The 20,792-nt window shown below is 40.7% G+C and overlaps 1 protein-coding gene across 1 annotated transcript in view; it reads left to right on the plus strand.

Moving 5' to 3' along the window:
- Window positions 1-20,792, plus strand: part of TMC1 (transmembrane channel like 1) — a 194,850-nt gene that overhangs the window by 104,629 nt on the left and 69,429 nt on the right. The window contains exon 5 of the mRNA XM_045469691.1: window positions 433-561. Coding sequence (XP_045325647.1) covers window positions 433-561 — 129 coding nt within the window. The remainder of the gene's footprint in view (window positions 1-432; window positions 562-20,792) is intronic.

Consider the following 20,792-nt stretch of genomic DNA (forward strand, 5'->3'; position numbering starts at 1 on the left):
TAAGGGCACTTCAAAGACATCTTCCCCTCTCATTTACCATCCTTATCAAAAAGTAATGTTTCTCAATGAAATGTAGAATTGGTTGGGGAAAGGATACAAGGGAACAAAGTAGAGAGGAAAGTATCTTGATAGATCTGCAACTAATATTCCACAGGTCTTCTAGTCCTGAGAGTTATGTCCTGAGGCTATGGATGTAAAACTGTTTCAGGACTTCAGAAGGTAAACGCTATTATTTTAAAGTTGCGATAATTCCAGAAATCCCGCATCAGTGTTCAGATATCTGCAAGCTCTAAGGCTTATAAATCTCAGCCTCCTCTATGTACAACCGAGTTGATATCCATTGACTGAGTATCCGAGAGCGTTCTTCTTTAAGTCTGGTAGTCAGGCAAAACTTAACTCTATTAAGGTTTCTTTCTTTTCTATCTTTTAAAGGGAAGAAGAAGAAGAAATTGATGAGGAGGAATTGGAAAGACTGAAGGCAGAGTTAGATGAGAAAAGACAAATGATTGCTACTGTCAAATGCAAACCTTGGAAAATGGAGAAGAAAATTGAAGTTCTCAAGTACGATGCCTCTTTTCATAATTAGAAACGCTGTCCTTGATTATTGATCTCCCAACTCCTCTATTACCTATGTTTTGTACATAGTGCTATATATAATATATCATATATATAAAATACTCATTATTATATATAACGTTCATGGTCATATACACATATACAACATATTATATATGTTACATGTCATGTATGTGAACATATCATATATCATATACATGGGCATATATGCATACATATGTATATATATATATCATCATTAGAGAGGCTGGGCTAATGATTATCAATTTTAAAAAATTATGAGCAAATTCATTGTTTGGAGTCTTATAACCTCTGGTCACTTTTAGCCATTTGTTCCTGAGAATTTCTTTAATGTAATGCATTCATTACTTTCTCTCTGAAAGAGATAATATATTTGAATTTTACAAGTCTGTGTGACTGGCAGATTCTTGTTTCTCTGCAGGGTCCCAGCCTCAGGTGACATAATCATGTGACAGCTCTCTTTAAAGCACAGGGAAGATATTAAGCCAACAGAAGAGTAAATAGGATTCCAATTAAGGATTATGCTAATAGCTATTCCATGGCGACATGTCAGTGACCCAATTTCACTCTTACGTTGAACGTTGACGGGGGTAACAAACACACTCGGGGCACCCGGATGTACAAACTTCCTATATGAAAAGGCAAATGATTATCTCTTTCTGGGGGATGGAAGCGTCTTCGCTTCTGATCACTTCTGAGGATCACGCTATATTTCCTTGCCACGGTTGTTGGGGAGACGAGGCATGAATAAAAGGGAATGTGTCGGTGATAACAGCCATGTTTATATCTTTAAAAAAAAATTTTTTTTTCAACGTTTATTTATTTTTGGGACAGAGAGAGACAGAGCATGAACGGGGGAGGGTCAGAGAGAGAGAGGGAGACACAGAATCGGAAACAGGCTCCAGGCTCAGAGCCATCAGCCCAGAGCCTGACGCGGGGCTCGAACTCACGTGACCTGGCTGAAGTCGGACGCTTAACCGACTGCGCCACCCAGGCGCCCAGCCATGTTTATATCTTTCAGTGGTGCTACCGATTGCATTTTTCCATAGAACCATTTTTGTAAGTAGTGGTAAATTTCCAAAGCTGTCTCTCCACCAGGCTATTTAACTAATAATGTTAAATATTATAGAGGAGAATATTATTGTCTCTGGTGATGAGAGAAAGAATTGAAGTAGCTACCAGGATAATTCTCTTCTAATCTTAGCTTTGTAAACGAGTATGTGTTATTTCAGGACACTGCTTAAACTTCTGGGGCCTCATATCCAAAATAAAACAAGAAATTCTCCGTCTATTCTGTGAAGTGGGAACCTAGCCATCGTTTGTAATGGCATTGTTTCGTTTGCGGATAAAGTTTTCCAAGTTCCAAACAGTGGTTTTCCCAGCAAACTTCTATAACACTGCACAGTTGTAGGCTGGGAACTCTATATGCATGTGCTTGTACCCACCAGCCCTGAATGAAAGCAAAGGCAAGCAGGGTTCCTGGTTCCCTGGAGCTAGTAACACGTGTGCGTGCACGTACGCATTCGACGTGGTGATAATGACGCTAAATGATAGATTTAAAAATATCCTTGCTTGGCAAAACAGGAGTTTGGCAACCACTTTACGTTGCTTCCAAAATATCGTTTGAAATACGATTGGCCATAAAATGCCCAAAACTGGAAACCACAAGTAACTGTATGTAGAAAGTTGTAAAATTGGAAAGCAGTGATATTGTGAACTTTCAAAGCATGGTGTGAAATTGGGTAAGAATGCCGAAGAGCGTATCTTCCCTTTCCACCTGCAGAAAGTGTAGAAATACCCCCACCCTCCCTGGTCTGTCTCTCCCATGCCGGCAATGGAGTAGGAATGGGCTTCTGATTTGAGTTTGAATCTCAGACCTTCACTTCATAGCTGTGCAAATTTGAATGAATTGTTTAGCTCTCTGACATTCAGGTTCCTTATGAAATTATGCTAATTAGTGGAATCATAAAGTGGGATAATTTACATAAAACACTTAGCACGCTGCCAGAACATAGCACGTAGCTGGGAAGCACAAGTTGTAATTCTTATTTCACCTCAGGACAGAGTCAATGTTGCCTGGTCCCCTGCAGCATGTCAGGAGAGACAGAGTGAGTGTGAGACACGGCAGGGCTAGGTGGAGGCACACCTGGTCAGGGATAACCTTAGCCACCTTGGGGGATGGTGACACATTGGTAGCAGTCTAGATGGGTAACTGATTTTGACGTTCCAGCGAAGAATAGAGCCTCTTGACAATTTGGCAGAATCCAGGGCCAGGCCACTTTCAGATCTTCCAAATGGACCCAGGGTAATCCTGGGGCAGATTTTAGGACCTGGGGCCTTGAACTGAGTCCAGGAATTAACCCATTTTGCGAAGTGGAGAGATGGGGCTTGGGATGGCCCTAATGCTAGGGCAGAGGTTGAAAATGAGTCTGCAGCTCAGTCTAGATCTTAGGTTTTAGATCTGAGTGTTAGGTTTTTATTTGGCCCACATCCTTTTTTTTTCTTTTTATTCTTTTTTTTTGTTCTTTTTATTCATATATCTATAACATAAAATTGACCATTTTAACCATTTTGGGGTGTATTTTCTTTTAAATGATTTTTTAAATGTTTATTTATTTTTGAGAGAGAGAGACAGAGCGTAAGCAGGGGAGGGGCAGAGAGAGGGAGACACAGAATCCTAAGCAGGCTCCAGGCTCTGAGCTGTCAGCACAGAGCATGACGTGGTGCTCGAACTCACGAACCGTGAGATCATGACCTGAGCTGAAGTCGGACGCTCAACCGACTGAGCCACCCAGGCACCCCTGGGATGTATTTTTTAACAACATTTTTCTTTGTTGTCAAATGTTAAAAAGTAGGAGATTTCACACTAAAAAAATCCACATGTCCAGCTCCTGCTGGACAAGTGGAGCATCTGGTCCCACATTCTTACATGAAAATAGCAGCTGGGGCTCAGTGATAGTTGCACTTAGGAACAGGGAATTCAGTCTTCAGTGTGCACAATTCTCGATCCACATCAGTTGGTCACGCTATTCGGTTAAACCCTCTACGCATTCCAGTCTGCTGCCTCCTACCCATGCAGCCAGGGAGCGAGTTAGGCATGTTACCAAGGCAGTGATTCAGAACATCAAGTTCAAAGCCAGCTTGCAGAATGGAAGCACAGATTTAGGCCCAGAGAAGAAGAAACTATGGCTTCTCGCCTGTCAGTAATGCTCACTGTCTTACAACGATTCTCCATGGCCAGAAGTCAGTCCTGCTTTGTAGCTTGGCAATTCTCTGCACAGCTGGTACCAGTGGTCAGGGTCAGCCTGATCCTCTTGGTTTCAGCCTCTGGGATGAAGCTGTTGGCACTACTGTGGCCAGCCTGTCTCCCTTTGTGGGTTTTTGAATGTTGTATTGAGCTTCTCCCGCATGGATCTCAATCGCATTATTAGAACAAGCGGTGAATACTTGATAGTGTGGAGAGATAAAGGTTTCTCTGCCCCAATGCCACTGAAACATGGCGGTCAGGGAGCTTTTCTCGCACCCTTTATTTCTTTCAGGGACTTCTGACTCTGAGAATGCATTTCTGAGGACCGTGTTATTCCCAGAATTTGCCTCCAGTCATCAATCCTTGCTAACTACATGGAGACCAAGATACTAGTCTCAATATAACTGGAGCAGATATTTTGATCACAGGTTTGGATTTGTGTCGGGATTCCAAGGCTTTCCATCTGGCTCTGGACTCTGATGAGCTTGTGAAACTTCTAAAACAGATTCTATGGAGGATCAGGCTTTCAAGATGTGTTTTAGAGTAAACTTCAGGAACGGTAACTTATTGTTCTGAGGATGCCTTGGGAGGTGGCGCTCGGGGAGTCCCACATTCTGAAAGAATTATCTACCGCTAGCAAGGTTAAGCATCCTCAGAGCTGAGGGCCCAACGACAATTAAAAGAAGCAGTTAATACATAGGCAAGAAGCTCTAAAAATGGGTTGTTAATCCCTAATGACTCTCAAACATGGCTCAGGAATTGGAGCTCAGCATTTTGAAGGCAGCAGTATTGGCTTTTTAGGACTGAAGAGAGGTCACATCCTTTCCACCGTCACTGTGGAACAGTGTTTTGCAATGTGGTTTCAATGTGTTTCACACAGTCAGGTAGCCTTAAACCTATCAAATAATAATCTCTAGGTGGAGGGGACAGGTGTGTCTGGCCCAGACCAGGCTATATGTATTTTAATTTTCTACTCTGAAAGTCAAGGATTGAGGGCCACTGTCTTTCGATTCTGAGAAACAGAAAACCTCAGAAGCAGAACATCTTACCTTGCTCTAAACTATTTATTGAATGGGTGAGAATATGTTGGCAGACAGGGCAAGGGAAATAGTGGTATGTTTTCCAACTATTTGAAAGTCAGTTCCTATTCTTTTTTTTTAATTTAATTTTTTATTTTTTTAGAATTTACATCCAAATTAGTTAGCATATAGTGTAACAGTAATTTCAGGAGTAGATTCCTTAGTGCCTCTTACCCGTTTAGCCCATCCCCCCTCCCACAATCGCTCCAGTAACCCTCCGTTTGTTCTCCATATTTATGAGTCTCTTCTGTTTTGTCCCCCTCCCTGCTTTTATATTTTTGCTTCCCTTCTCTTATGTTCATCTGGTTTGTCTCTTAAAGTCCTCATATGAATAAAGTCATATGATATTTGTCTTTCTCTTTCTCTTCACTTAGCATAATACCCTCCAGTTCCATCCACATAGTTGCAAATGGCGAGATTTCATTCTTTTTGATTGCCGAGTAATACTCCACTGTGTATATATATATATATATATATATATATATATATATATATACCACATCTTCTTTATCCATTCATCCATCGATGGACATGTGGGCTCTTTCCCTACTTTGGCTATTGTGGATAGTGTTGCAATCAACATTGGGGTGCATGTCTCCCTTCGAAACAGCACAGCTGTATCCCGTGGATAAATGCCTAGCAGTGCAATTGCTGGGTCGTAGGGTAGTTCTATTTTTAGTATTTTTAGAAACCTCCATACTATTTTCCAGAGTGGCTGCACCAGCTTGCATTCCCATCAGTTCCTATTCTTATTAATGGACTAAAAACATAGGATTTTAGGCATATCTATTTTGAAATTATTAATGGGTTTCACTTAGAAGTTGGTTAACTAGGGGCGCCTGGGTGGCTCGGTCGGTTGAGCATCCGACTTTGGCTCAAGTCATGATCTCACGGTTCGTGGGTTCGAGCCCTGTGTCAGGCTCTGTGCTGACATCTCAGGGCCTGGAGCCTGCTTCGGAGTCTGTGTCTCCCTCTCTCTCTGCTCCTCCCCTGCTCACACTCTGTCTCTCTCTCAAAAATAAATAAAGATTAAAAAAAAAAAAAAAAAGAAGTGGGTTAACTAGATCTTTCCTCCTTGTTATAGGTGGCTACGCTGATCTGAGAGCAACCATCACAGGTGAAATAAAACACCTGGGTGGAAAATAACCATCTACTTATTACTCATCCTGAAACCTAAAACCTAACTGTACCACAACTTTCTACATGGTAGATTTAAAGCTTGCATGACTAATCCTGATGAAGCAATCACTTTATTTTGTTATAGTAGGGTAGTTTTGGGATTGAAAAGTAAGAGACACGGACTCCGAGCTGAGCTCTACCTCTGACTTCATCTCTCTGAGTCTCCTGTATTTGTTTGTAAAATGAAGGGATTGGATTGTGGCCCATGGTTTGCAAATTAGTGTCTCCAAGTTAAGGCGGTTTGGTGAAATCCCTTCAGGGCAAGGGAGGCAGAGGTAAGAAGGGGGGCTGCTTGGCCAACAGCACCAGCTTCGAGCAGAGACCTATGACTTCTTTCTTCTTCAGAATGTACTTGTGTCTAAAGCACCCATTTGAAGAAAAAATGCTTCTGTGCCTATTAACATAAGAAATCATTAAAAACCCTCACTTAGCTGGATATTTAAAGGAGCTTATTTTGGGGACGGAGCAGTTCTAACATTTCATGAGTCTACCAAGTAAGATATGGGAGTACTCCAATATATTTTGCAAGGAAATGGTTCTTGGGTAGAAGTCATTTCAAATGCACTTATTTTGATAACAAGCATGTTTATTTAGCTCTTATACTGACTGTTCTAATTTCTTAGCTGTGTGGCACCCTGATCCAGTGTTTCTGGGAGTTGTCCATCGGCCGACTTGGCCTAGTGATTTATTAATGAAACATTCAATAAAGCCGAAAGGAATCCTTACTATTTCATTTGCATTTAAACATGTGCTTGAGGGGCGCCTGGGTGGCGCAGTCGGTTAAGCGTCCGACTTCAGCCAGGTCACGATCTCGCGGTCCGTGAGTTCGAGCCCCGCATCGGGCTCTGGGCTGATGGCTCAGAGCCTGGAGCCTGTTTCCGATTCTGTGTCTCCCTCTCTCTCTGCCCCTCCCCCATTCATGCTCTGTCTCTCTCTGTCCCAAAAATAAATAAACGTTGAAAAAAAAAAAATTAAAAAAAAAAACAAAAAAACAAAAAAAAACATGTGCTTGAAACTGGCAGATTGTCATTAAGGTAACATTCTTCCTTACTCAATCTTCCTTCACAATCCTATATTCTTTTTTGTTTGTATCGTTTTTGATTTTATTGAATTTTCTTGGTTGAGGGAACTAATATATTTCTAGGGCAGTAAGAATAGACTGGGGTTGATTTTCTCTGCTGGAACTATCTGGGAAAATAGCCCCCTGGCTTTCATCCCTTTCTCTCAAGTTTCCTTGGAGCTTGAGATTTTTATAGGTAAGAACCATGATTTCTCCTTCAGTTCACAAAGGCCTTTCCTTCATCTGTCATTGAGAAGGAATGAGGGATTCCACACAAGAGGACCTTTGATCACGTGTACACACCTACTAACACACCCTTCAGCCATTTGGGATTCTTTTTAGTCAATAGCTCAACCAAAGCATCAACTTTCAGTTCTTGTACATTAGAGGTATCTGAAGTATATTGATTTTCTCATCCAAAGAATGGAGACTATTGGAAGTCAGTATGGCTGAATTTTGTTGATCAAAATGTAACATTGACATTCAATTTTTCTATTATTTAATCAGGGCCTAGTAGGTATCAAGTGCTATGCTGTGACTTTGGGTAATTTTCTTAACTTCTGGAACTTAGTGTTTTCTCACTTATAAATGGGGATAAAAAGTAATACTACTTCATAGAATTATTAGGAGGATTAAATCAGTTAAGATCTAAAGCACTTAGAGTGGTGCCTGGCATGTAGGAATTGTTTTATATGTGTTCGCTATTATTATTTTACTGTCATAATTCCATTTATCTCTCTCAACCATGTATCATTACTTTGGTTTTGTGTATAAGGAAACCAGCGCTCTGAGAGATAAGTAACCGTTTATGTTCAGACAACTATTAAGTGGTAGAACTATGATTCGGACTTGTGTAGAACTTACTTTGATGAGATGGAGGTCTTTAACTATACTACTACGCAAGCTTGACCACTGGCCATAGGACTGAAAGACCAAACTAACATGCTCAACTCACATGGTCTATTAAGTCAAGTTAAAGTATAGTGATAAGCAAGAGCAAAGAGGTGGCATAAATGGACATGCCAAGCAAGGAATGGCAATAGAGTGGTGGAGGCCACAGGATCACATTTCTTGAATCTTGGGGTTCACGATGCTCACATGCCCTACTGATGTTCACCATCCTGCTGGAAGTGTCATTAAGAAGGCTGAGGTCCCAAAGGCCCCCACAGAATGAAGATGACTCGGGCCAGTGATAGGCATTTGCTCTATCAGAATGACACAGAGCAAGTACACTCAACGATAGTAGTACCTTGTCAATTAGCTTGTTGAAATGCCACAAGTGGTAGCTGCTTTTCTTGAGCGGAACACCCACGAGGAGAACGGAAACATATTGGACGACACCAATGGGTGGTCGATTTAGTGGTGACAGATATCAGTCCCAAAGCGACAGGATCATAACTTGGTCTTTCCATCCACTTCTAACTTTAATATTCTTATTTGTTCAGCTGTTTTGTCTTTCCTTGTCAGGTATTACATGTTCCTAACTTATTTGCTATCTGTTTTGGAACACATTGTATAAATTATGCCTGTGTGTCACATGCTACAAGTTTATTTAAAGTGTATTTATTAGCTACACTTAACACCGCTTATGTGCCAAGCCAGGTATGTCATTTGCAGGATCTGGTGCAAAATGAAAATGTAAGGCCTTTTGTTAAAAAAATAATTAAGAACGTCAATTATTAAGAATTTCAAGGGGCAACTGGGTGGCTCCGGTTAAGCATCCGACTCTCGGTTTCAGCATCTGACTTTTGGTTTCAGCTCAGGTCATGACGTCATGGTTTGTGGAATTGAGCCCCACGTCAGGCTCTGTGCTGACAGAGCAGAGCCTACTTAGGATTCTCTCTCTCCTTCCATCTCTGCTCTTCCCCTGCTTACTCTCTCTCTCTTTCAAAATAAATAAATAAACATGAAAAAAAAAAAGAATTTCAAGACACCTATGGCAGAGCATTAAAGTAGGCACTGGGCTCATCTATGGTGCTCTGCATTAGGACAGTCACAGGTACACCAAATTTACTCTGCCCATGAGTTTCACCTGAATATTATGAGCCAAGAGCTTTCTTGTGACCTATGCGTAATATTTCTGATGAGTTCCATTCTTTATAATAGCATAATTCAATGCTCTCAAAAAAACACAGCAAACTCACGTAACAGAACCCAAGTCTATATTAATCCAAAGACAGTGTTCACGCATTATTGCCAGGGTGTTCTTTTTAAATTTTGTTTTTTAACATTTATTTATTTTTGAGAGACAGAGAGAGACAGAGCATGCACAGGGGAGGGGGAGAGAGAGAGAGAGAGAGAGAGAGAGAGAGAGAGAGAGAGAGAGAGGAAGACACAGAATCCGAAGCAGCCTCCAGGCTCTGAGCTGTTTGTTAGCACAGAGCCCGACACGGGGCTCGAGCTCACGAACCGCGAGACCATGACCTGAACTGGAGTCGGACGTTCAACCGACTGAGCCACCCAGGTGCCCCTGGGGTGTTCTTTTGAAACACCACTTGGAACATGTTATCCCCACGTTCAAGGCCTTCCGTATCTCCCCAGTAATTAACAAAGTTTACAAGCTTTTGCTTTGCAAATCAGTGAGCTCTACAATCTGGATTCACACTCTGAAGTCCAGCTTCTCTTCCAAACCATTAGGTACTGATGACAATGACCATGAGGGTTTGAAGGTGGACAATACTATCTTTAATTTTTTTTTTTTTTTGTCTACTACATATCAGGTTCTGTGCTAGGAGATGCTGCACACATTAATTCTTTTAATCCTCATGAGCACTTTGAAAACAGAATGTTATAACCATTTTACAGACAGGCAAGCTAAGATTGACAAAGGTAAAGTAGCCTCACACAGCTAGTAACTGTCAAGGTGAAGATTAAATCCAGATTTCTCCATCCCCAAAACCTCATGCGTTCTCTATTGTGCCACATCACTTCTCATTTGAACCATGTTTTCCAGGAAGATGACTTTAATTTTCTGTAGACATTTTGGGTACATTTTCCCACTGTACTCAAGTCTCCTGTCCACTTCTCTGCTATTCTTCTTCCTATGCTTCTTCCAGTTATACCTCCTTTGTGAATTATCATCTCTCCTCTGAGGTCCTTTCTCTGTCCACTCCTATAGAAGTAGAACTCAGGTAGACTCTCTCTATTGTTCATTTGACTCTGCTGTTAGGCTGTGTTGCATTACAGTTTAAAAATTGTGCAAAAATCTCCTTCTCTTCAAAACAGACTGTGAGCTCTTTAGTTCTGCAGAGACTAGCATAACGCTCTGTAGGTCAGAAACATTGAATTACTGTCTCCTGTGAGGGTGACGGTATTAACGGTCATTTCTTTAGTTGTTGGACACTCATTCTCAAGGCAAGAGAATCATTAACATGATGGAGCCTTTTAAGGTCTGTATGAATGTGTGAATAAAAGGCAAGAATGTGCTGGTAAAAAGCCTTGATTTGTACCCTTTGCCAATTTCCATGGTATAAACACTCCCATTACGATCCATTGCAACTAACAGTTTAAGATCCAGTTTACACAATCCCTGAAAATGTAACAATCAGTAGCCAAGTCAGTTCCAGCACCTCATAGGGGGATCTAAGAATGCCCTTTGATTAAGTTTGTGTTAGAGCAATCTCAATCTGGAACAACAGAAAGCAGAGGCTAAAGAAAGAACTGTTTGTTATGATATAACATATTTCCTTTATTTAATTGGTAACCAACAATGAAATGCTTGAATTAGAGCTGCCTGTGAGAAAAGCAGGCATTAAGGACTTAACTTCAGAACTCCAGATAAAGGTCCAAAGTGCACTGATAACCTCTTATTCTAGTTTCTATTTCAACACCCTGCTAAATGTCTTTCATTTTGTATTCTAGAATTTCTTCCCAAATCTGTGAGCATGACCAAGAGTTTCAATCTTTCCCCCTTTACCTTCTCCTATTCTGCTCTTCTCTCACTCTCTCTGTTATTGAAGTATAGTTAACATACAGTGTTACATTAGTTTCAGGTGTACAATATGATTCAACACTTCTGTATATCTCTCAGTGCTCAACATGTTTAACTGTGCTCTTAATCCCCATCACCTATTTCACCCATCCCCCACCCACTGCCCCTCTGGCAACCACCAGTTTGTTCTCTGTATTTAAGAGTCTGATTTTATCTCTTTTTTTCTTTTCTCTCCTTTTAAAATTCATCTTAAAGAGAATTTTTTTTTTTAAGAATAAACAAGTCTTGATTAGGATAAGACATCTCTTCTGACTTACTCACATTTTTTTAATTTAATTTTTTTTTTTTTAATTTACATCCAACTAATTTAATTTAGTTAGCATATAGTGCAACAATGATTTCAGGAGTAGATTCCTTAGTGCCCCTCACCCATTTAGCCCATCCCCCCCTACAACCCCTCCAGTAACCCTCAGTTTGTTCTCCATATTTATGAGTCTCTTCTGTTTTGCCCCCCTCCCTGTTTTTATATTATTTTTGCTTCCCTTCCCTTATGTTCATCTGTTTTGTCTCTTAAAGTCCTTATATGAGTAAAGTCATATGATATTTGTCTTTGTCTGACTGACTAATTTCACTTAGCATAATACCCTCCAGTTCCATGCACATAGTTGCAAATGGCAAGATTTCATTCTTTTTGATTGCCAAGTAATACTCCATTGTAGAGATATACCACCTCTTCTTTATTCAGTCATCCATCGATGGACATTTGGGCTCTTTCCATACTTTGGTTATTGTTGATAGTGCTATCAACATGGGGGTGCATGGGCCCCTTCGAAACAGCATACCTGTATCCCGTGGATAAATGCCTCGTAGTGCAATTGCTGGGTCGTAGGGTAGTACTATCTTTAGTTTTTTGAGGAACTTCCATACTGTTTTCCAGAGTGGCTGCACCAGTTTGCATTCCCATTATCATTCACATTTGCATTCACTTGTCCTAACTATCTTATCATTGTCACTGAATTAAAGGTGATCTTTCTTTATTAAATAAAAGCACAATGTTCTTTATAATTCTTTCTCTTTCAGATTTAGCCTGTTAATATTTTCTGTGCTATTGTAAGTGCTTAGAAAATCACTATGGGTAATTTTAATAATGCTTAGAAAATCACTGGGTAATTTTAATAATGCTTTTCACATAATATTTTGAAATTCTCCCTGAAAGGATGCTGGTAGGAACCACATGACAAAATCATATTTCTTTTTTTTTCTTGAGACTTGAAAAAGGAAGTCAGCTCTGAAGCATTGGGGATAAATATACTTTTGCCTACCAAAAATTCTTTTCTTCTTCTCTGTTTATTTCCTGATTTATTTCATCTTTCCTATCTATACTGCATCATTTTACCAGAGATACTTGGAGATGTCCTATTCTTCACCTTGGTTTGGCATGGTTTTTAGATGGCCCATGGGCCACAGGTCCTATCTCTTTTGGACAGTTGTAAAGGCATTTATAGCTCTTGTACCTATGTCAAGATCTCAGGCTCCCAGCCTCATTAAATCAGCCTGAGATTCTGCCCAGATGGTTGATTGAAGGGTAATGGTCATTGGAAAATGGGTCTAACATATGCTAATATTCATCTTGTCAGTCAATATTATTCACTACCTTCCAGAAATATCTGCTTATCCAGAATTCAGATAACCTCAAATTTCAAATAGACAGGGATTTTTAGAGTGCATTATCAGATAATAATACTTACAACAAAAAGTAAATATGAGACAAAAGAAAGTTCTAAAGTTTTCTTCTAGGTAGGTAAAGTGTAGTTACTATCTTCTTAATTACATTTCATTGTCTATGACTTCCCTAGAGTGTTATCAGTCAATATATTAGGTGTGGTAAAGCAAACTGAATTGGTTTCCCAGGCTGCCAGGGTGTCCTACTCTCCAACCATTTCACCTAACTCGCATTCTTTAGGATGTCAGCTGCTGGTGACAGCTAATTTTCACAACTTGCTATTAGACTCTCCATAAATATATTATCTTTGAAAGGTGATTAAGAAGAGAAATGCATTAATTACCACTTGCAATTATCTAGAAATGCTTTTAAGTGTGTTTGACATAATACATTAACAGTAAAAGGAAAGCAAATGTGTAGATGATAAGCACAGAATACCATTGATTTGAGGAATGTGTTTTTTTTTTTTTTTTTTTGGTTTGGGGGAGTGTCATCCAGATCTTGGGTAAGGTATGAATTTTGAAGATAACCCTTTATTTTATCAGGATTATAATAAGAGAGTGGCAAAGGCATTTTTGAGGATGTTTTTATGTATAGGACAAAAGAATGGCAAATGGAATACTACTTTGGGGGATTTAGGTAAGCCTGTTGTTGTAGAATAAAAGTGGTTATTAAAATGCCTTATTAAAATGCATATACTAAAGTAAACGTTTGGAAAACATTGTATTAGAATATGATGACAAATTCGACGGGAAGAAGAGAGGGGAGTAGTTTCATATATTCAGTATAATGTGTCTAAAATTTCTTTCTACAGTCCTGAAAATTAGAAATTTTTAAATATTCTAAACCACTTATTTCAAATAGTTGCTAATTATGTGTTTATGGTATACATGCATGAATTTGCATATCTATGTATATATATGTCTATGTTCTTGCATATAGACACGTACATACATACTGGGATATCTACATAAAGGCACATGACTCTGGACGAATTAATTGTTTATTTTACGTATATCCTATTATAGTGCTCTTGACCAGTGCTTGGACAGAAGGATCAGGGATGCTTAGAAGGGAGACTATGCAACAGAACAGTGAAATTGTAAGAGATAAGTCAACTCAGTAGAAAGCCTAGTTCACAGAGGAGTGTAGAATTCTCTGTGGGTGACCTCACCTAAGTTGTGTTGCCAAGTGCTTAGGACAGACCTCGAGAGCTAAGTTTGCCATGTGGCAAGCAGTCAAGTTTACTAGGTGGTCTTAATTATTTTCAGAGCTCACTGAACTGCCATCATTTGAAATGTCTTGCCCACTCAAGAAAGGATCAAAAGGCAGAGCACACTGCTCCACCAGAAAACTAAGACTTTTTTGCACTCCTAATTATCACAACACAACATTTTGGAAAAATATTCCATAGTACTTAGAAATGTTTAGCATAGGGTAGAAACAGGAACACACAGATATGGTGTAGAATCATTCTACTCAACCTTCCAAAGCAGAACGCCTGTCTCACTCTGAGGCAACACCTTGTAAATCCGTCTGTTTACAGCAGTGAGACTGTATCACATGCATTTGATTCAAATGCACCCGAACTGAGCAAAATCAGTTCAGTCTGCCTACCAAGCCCTGTAAATGGCCTCGTGAAAGGCTGTTAGTCGATATGAGACTATGAGTTTGTATATGTGATCCATGGTGGAAATATCTCCTTTGTTAGAAAAATTCCTGCAAACCAATGCCTAGAATGCCTTTCTCTGCCTACTTGGATTCTATCAGCCCTTTGATGTCCAGTGTAATTCTTCCCTTATCTACATCTTCAACATGTTCTCAGGCCTCCCTTTTCCTCTCCCTTTTCACTTAAAGCTGTCTAGCACTGCTATATAACAATTTTATGGGTCTGTATCTCATTTTTCTTAACAGAGTTTGAACTTCAGAAAAGAATCAATGTTTCTTTTATTTCTTTCAAAGCACTGAACGCACTGCTGAGAACAAACACACTCAACACATGCTTAGAAAAAATGGCTAAGTGTACCAACCAGTGCTTTGCTTATGTCGTCTCATATGTGTCCATATGCCAGTCGCACGAGGTAGATGATGCTGTTATCAGGGGAAAACTGGCGTGGGGCGGGGGGCACTGAGCTCAAATCCCAGCCAAGCTGGGACGCTTACTCTTTGGGTAAGCTTGGACCTTTATTCCATTAATCCAACCCTCAGTTTCTCATCTCTGAGATAGTTCCCGCCTTGCTGGATTTTGTGGGGGAGAAAATGAGTCGATGGGCATCCATCATGCCTGGTATGCGGCAAGCACTCAGTGTTTGTTAGCTGACACTGCCATTGCTGTTGCTGATCCCATTTTACAGGTGAGAACGCTCGGGATCCATAAAGTCTAGTAATCTTCTCCCAAGAGCACACAGCTAGTCTATGGCGGAGCCAGGATCCAAACCCGTGTCTCGCAGATAAGACACAGATCACAGAGTTGAACGGCATACAGTCCTATTCAAGAGAGAGAGAGAGAGATCTCTTTTTGCCCCTGAGCACAGAGACTCCCTGGCTGACCTGAGCTCTCAGAGGCAGCACAGCCCCGGGGGGAGCAGGACTCAGGCTGGAATTCACTGCTGCCTCCTCTCAGGCTGAGTCATAAGCGGGGTTTCGGAAGCCCGACACCAGGGCCCTCACGTTGCGTCTTCACTGCGGGGCTGGTTCCTCTCTTGCTCGTTTAGTGGCAAGAACTATTCCCGCTCTTCCCACGTCTCATCATGTGAAGGGAAATGGGCTGGCTTTTTGAGGGGTTTTTGCCTGGAAATATCTAGTCGTTTCTCAACTTGGTAATTTGGAGACTCAGGCACAAAAATCGAAGTCAGCACTACCAGTACTAGGGCTATGAATAATAGTTCCTGTTTATAGAGCTCTTGCGATTTGCCATGGTCCCATTACATGTGCTATTGCTAAACATGTTGTATGCATTATCTCCTGTAAAACACAGGACAGCCCCATGACGGAGCTATTATGATCTTACTTCATAGGTGTAGCAACTCAGCCTCAAACCATTGCACCCACTTCCCCCAGTGTCTCCTTTATAAAAAACAAAACAAAACAAAACACAGGCGTTTGGAATCATCACTTCCAGGATTAGGATGATTTTAAATAATGCCGCCAGTCTCATTATGGAATTACATTACCTAGTAGTCTAGTAGCCTATAGTCTTTATTTCCAATCTCTGTGCTTAGAATAGCTTCCAACCTCTGCTCCTTTCTCTCAATTTACTCAGTACTGTTTTAGGAAAAGTCAGAGTTCTGACTTTGAGTCAATTTACATTGGTCTTTTTTTTTTTTTTTTTTTTTTTAACAACTGTGTTTACTAAGAAAAGGCTTCTCATTCCCCGGATCCCTTTACTGGCAAGTGTTCCTGAGTACAAGTTTTGATTACAGTTGCCTTGAAGACTAGTTTTGAAACGTCTTTCATTTACTTGAGCAACAAGTTGGTTGCCCAATCGTACTATCAAACTGAAAACAAGAGGGAAGAAAAGTCAACTTAACCTAACCCAAACAGAGAACATGTTTCCTGGGATGAGAATGTGTCAAAGGCAACCTTGCATGTCCTGACTTCCCTGGGCGATCAGGGTTGTATCATGTGTTATGGGTAAATTATCTATTTTGTAAGTTGGACCAAAGTGTCTTCCTCCAACTAACTGTGAAAGCATTCTTGAAAGCCCATGAAACCTTATTATTCTAATTACCAACACAAGGGGTTGATAAATGAATGATGAGGCCAGGTATCATTGTCATTAAATAGATCTCACTCAATTATTTATCCCTGGGTCTGGGGTTACAGCTCATGGACCTGTGCATATCGTACCAGGGCCGGCTGGAGCTCCGAGACCTGGGGACCGGATTATGGTCTTGGCAGGCGGCTTTTTTTGAATGCAGTTCAAGGGAATGACACACATTTTTCAGTCAGACATTTGGATGGTTCGAAGCCAATAGATATTCCAAGTTTATCCACACAATCTTATTCATGTTATCCTTGTCAAAAAAATCCCTCTAAATTATCCAGATGAATACAAATGGGTAGGAAAATGGATTACCGTTAAGAAAACCATGAAGAAGTTGTTTTGCTTTACAGTTTTCGAAGGCTCTGCTCTTTATTTACTTGGATTCTGCTATCCGTAATGGGCACTTGAGTGTGATAAGTATCAGTCAGTGCTCCTCTCCATATTGGATAGCTTCTTTTTGTATCTTGTTTCTAATAGCACAACGAAAGATGCTGTCTTCTGGGTAAGAAATCTGTTATTGGAGACGATGGGATTGGGCCGTACTACTTTTTTTTTGTTTGTTTTTCATCCCGAGGTCATGCAGCTCACTACAAAGGTTAGCCTTGAAAATAGTGTGAAAGGATGTTCTCTCAGAGTCGCCTACGTCTTCCCATCTGATGTCCCTTCTTCTAGACCAGCAAGCTGCAAGAGTTTTTCCTTATATCCGAAGAGCATCCTATTAGGAATTTCAAGAATCTGTACTTGCTGAAATAAATTATTCTCTGGCTACTCCATTACCCCTGGCTTTGTCTTAACATCACCCCACACCCCCACAAGACTTCTGATGTGTTGAGTCTAGTATTTATTTTGGCAAGGGTGGGCAGTGGGGAGCAGAAGGAGCTAGAATGGCTCTTCAGGGATCCTTCAGGAATGAAACTAGAGACAGGCCTTTTGGAGAATGGAGGAGGGGAGGGGGTAAGGCATTAGGGAAGAGAAGAAATGTATACCCGAGATTACATGGAGTTGAGTGCGGTCCAGGCTGGTATCTGAAAACCAGCGTCAGAATATGCATGTTGAGGGGCACCTGAGTGGCTCAGTCGGTTGAACACCCGACTTCGGCTCAGGTCATGATCTTGCACTCTGTGAGTTCGAGCCCCACGTCGGGCTCTGTGCTGACAACTCAGAGCCTGGAGCCTGCTTCAGATTCTGTGTCTCCCTCTCTCTCTGTCCCTCCCCCACTCACACTCTGTCTCTGTCTCTTACAAAAATAAATAAACATTAAAAAAAAAAGAATACGTATGTTGAGGGTGGGGGGACGGTAGTGCTTTGGAGGGAAGTATGAAACTGTGCCTAGCATCAGGAAAAACTTGGCAATTGAGGAGGCCAACGATAAAACCTTGCTTAGATGGCTCCAGGGAAAATTATACTTATAATAACTGACAAAAAAACCCTACGCACGCCATGGAAATAGGTTCCATTAATTTTGTGATGATTTTAATTTGTTTATAACCCTGACTTCTGTCTCTCTCTCTCTCTCTTAAACCTTGCCAGTTTAATGATCCTATTGCATAATCATCAGTTCACAAAATTAAAAATCTTGTCAGAAATATGAAGTAGAATAATGGCTGTTTAGAGCAGTCATGTTCTCTAATTGGCCACTCATCTAGAAAGTGATGTAACTCTATAGACCAAACTAAGTATCTAGAGTAGCAAATATGCCCATATAAAGTAAGCACTTTACATTTGAAAAACAAATTTTGATTTTACCACCAGGAAGAATTTTTGACTCTCTATTTATATGTTTTACTATAATAGAGTGATGTGATGATTCCTATGTAGACCTGATTTTATGAATTTCAAAGTTCTTGATACCAAATAGTTGAATTGTAGTCAGTTCGGCTGTCATACATTGTATGGGTACCTAAAATCCACCACACTATGCAAAATAGGGCAATGAAAACCACAGGGCTGATAGGAAACCTGGGAATAAGGGAACAATACTCAGGAATATCATCAGTGACACATCAAAAAAGATAGGTATAAAACGGCAGCAACATTTTGCACACGCTAAGTGGTTAAGAAATACAGAAAAGCTACAATAAATGATGGCAGTTTCCTTTGCAAAAGACCTGAAGCTTGCTCGTGGAAGTGGCCTTCAACAGGTTTGCAATTTGGGATGTGGCGTTTGGAGGAAGTTCTTTAAGACCAGCTGTGAATGGCTGCGGCCATAAGGCAGGGGGCGCAGTGAGGTAGCCGGGTGAGGTGTGCACGTTTCGTGAATACGCTAAGTTTAGCTGGATGCAGTTTTTCTGCATTCGCCTCGAGTTTCTTGCAGATACAATCTCATGTCAGCAAATGCAAAATTTGTGTTATGCTTAAATTCTTCTGTAATGAATCAATCATGTTAGAGCAAATTTTCAGTTTTGAAACAAGTATTAATAGGAGAATCAGGGGCACCTCAGTGGCTCCGTTGGTTAAGCCTGCGACTACGGTCCAGGTCACGATCTCATGGCTGCTGGGTTCCAGCCTTGCGTCCGTCTCTGTGCTGGCAGCTCCGAGCCTGGAGCCTGCTTCGGATTCTGTGTCTCCCTCTCTCTCTGCCCCTCCCCTGCTCACAGAGACAAATCAGAGGCTGGTTGAGAACTCAAGTCAGAGTCAAGTTTAGTTTAGGTCACTTCAACATTTTATAAATGTCAGTGAGGTGCCATACTCACTCCTGCCCTGTCTTCTCTAGAACACATAGTTAAGGCTTAAATGTGATGCGCTTTCTGATTGCGTGGATATAGAAACCCAGCCATGAGAGCTCAGTTTATACTTTGTGATGTGGCTGCATTAAACATTTTAGGATCTGTAGAGTGTTTTAGAAACCATTATCAAATTAATTTTCATAGCTCTGAGGTCATGTCAAATGGTCAGGCCATTTGACAAGGCCAGTCTAGTAACCCTTGTCATTTCCAGGAGACTGTCATAGTTTCTGAGTAGACTCCTGAAGAAGGGTACAATCCCAGCATTTGGGAATGACCTTGTATTTGAGCATTAATTAATATGGAAAATACAATTACCAGATTCTCCCCAATCTGGTAACTATTCCAAGTTATGCCTCTCATCTCCACTTCCAGAAGGTCTAGTTTTATTAAGCATCCTCTTCTGGTCAAAGTAGTGGTCGGTGCTGTGGGAGATACACAAGGACAGGATTTCATCTCTGCCATCAAGGAACTAATTTGGGAGCTCTCTTTGATGCCTAAAGTGAATCTTCTCCGTTGCACTTGTGTTTTTATGGCAGAATATGGGTGGGTTCACATGCCCAGGCAATTCAGGAGGCACCACTGTGTAGTTATTGGGTAAGTCAGCAGGTGCATGTTGTGTTTCGATCCCTGGGTATTATAAAATCTTGAGTTTAGAACTGTTACTCAGGAACACCTTACCAAAAAAAAAATCCTTCACTGACTTTTCATTTTTTTTTTTAATTTGCTTTTTTGTGTTAATAATATTCTGTAAAATCTCACGGTCCAGCGGCCTTCCAACCGAAGGACGATGTTGCAGCTATTGAACCATAGTTCAGGTTTGGGTTCTCCTGGGTTATGCCCTCTGCTGTCCCGAAAAGTCAAGACAAACCTGGGCCACCTCTATTTTTAAAAGTTTTTCGTATATCAAACAAACAGCAATAGCAAAATTGGCCAACCAAGTTTATAAAATTATAGTATAGTTAACATTCTCCATTTTCGTGAACTGATGCTTTTCTTTTTTTTTTTAATTTTTTTTTTTTCAACGTTTATTTATTTTTGGGACAGAGAGAGACAGAGCATGAACGGGGGAGGGGCAGAGAGAGAGGGAGACACAGAATCGTAAACAGGCTCCAGGCTCTGAGCCATCAGCCCAGAGCCCGACGCGGGGCTCGAACTCACGGACCGCGAGATCGTGACCTGGCTGAAGTCGGACGCCCAACCGACTGCGCCACCCAGGCGCCCCTTTTTTCCTTTTTTTTTTTTTTAATTTTTTTTTTTTTTTTGAACTGATGCTTTTCTACACACACACACACACACACACACACACATACAGAGAGACCTGAGTGTGCCTACTGAAAGGTATAACTATTTGGGAATAATATTAAAGTTTATCTTTGAGGCCCTTTCTGAATGTGAGGCCAAAAGTACTCCTTCCCTTTATCTTCTTCCCTCAACCCAATTTGCTGTACATAACATTTTTGTTTCAACTCATAATTGGTTTTATG

Source organism: Leopardus geoffroyi, chromosome D4 (genome assembly GCF_018350155.1).
Source record: "Leopardus geoffroyi isolate Oge1 chromosome D4, O.geoffroyi_Oge1_pat1.0, whole genome shotgun sequence".
Classification (NCBI taxonomy): Eukaryota; Metazoa; Chordata; class Mammalia; order Carnivora; family Felidae; genus Leopardus; species Leopardus geoffroyi.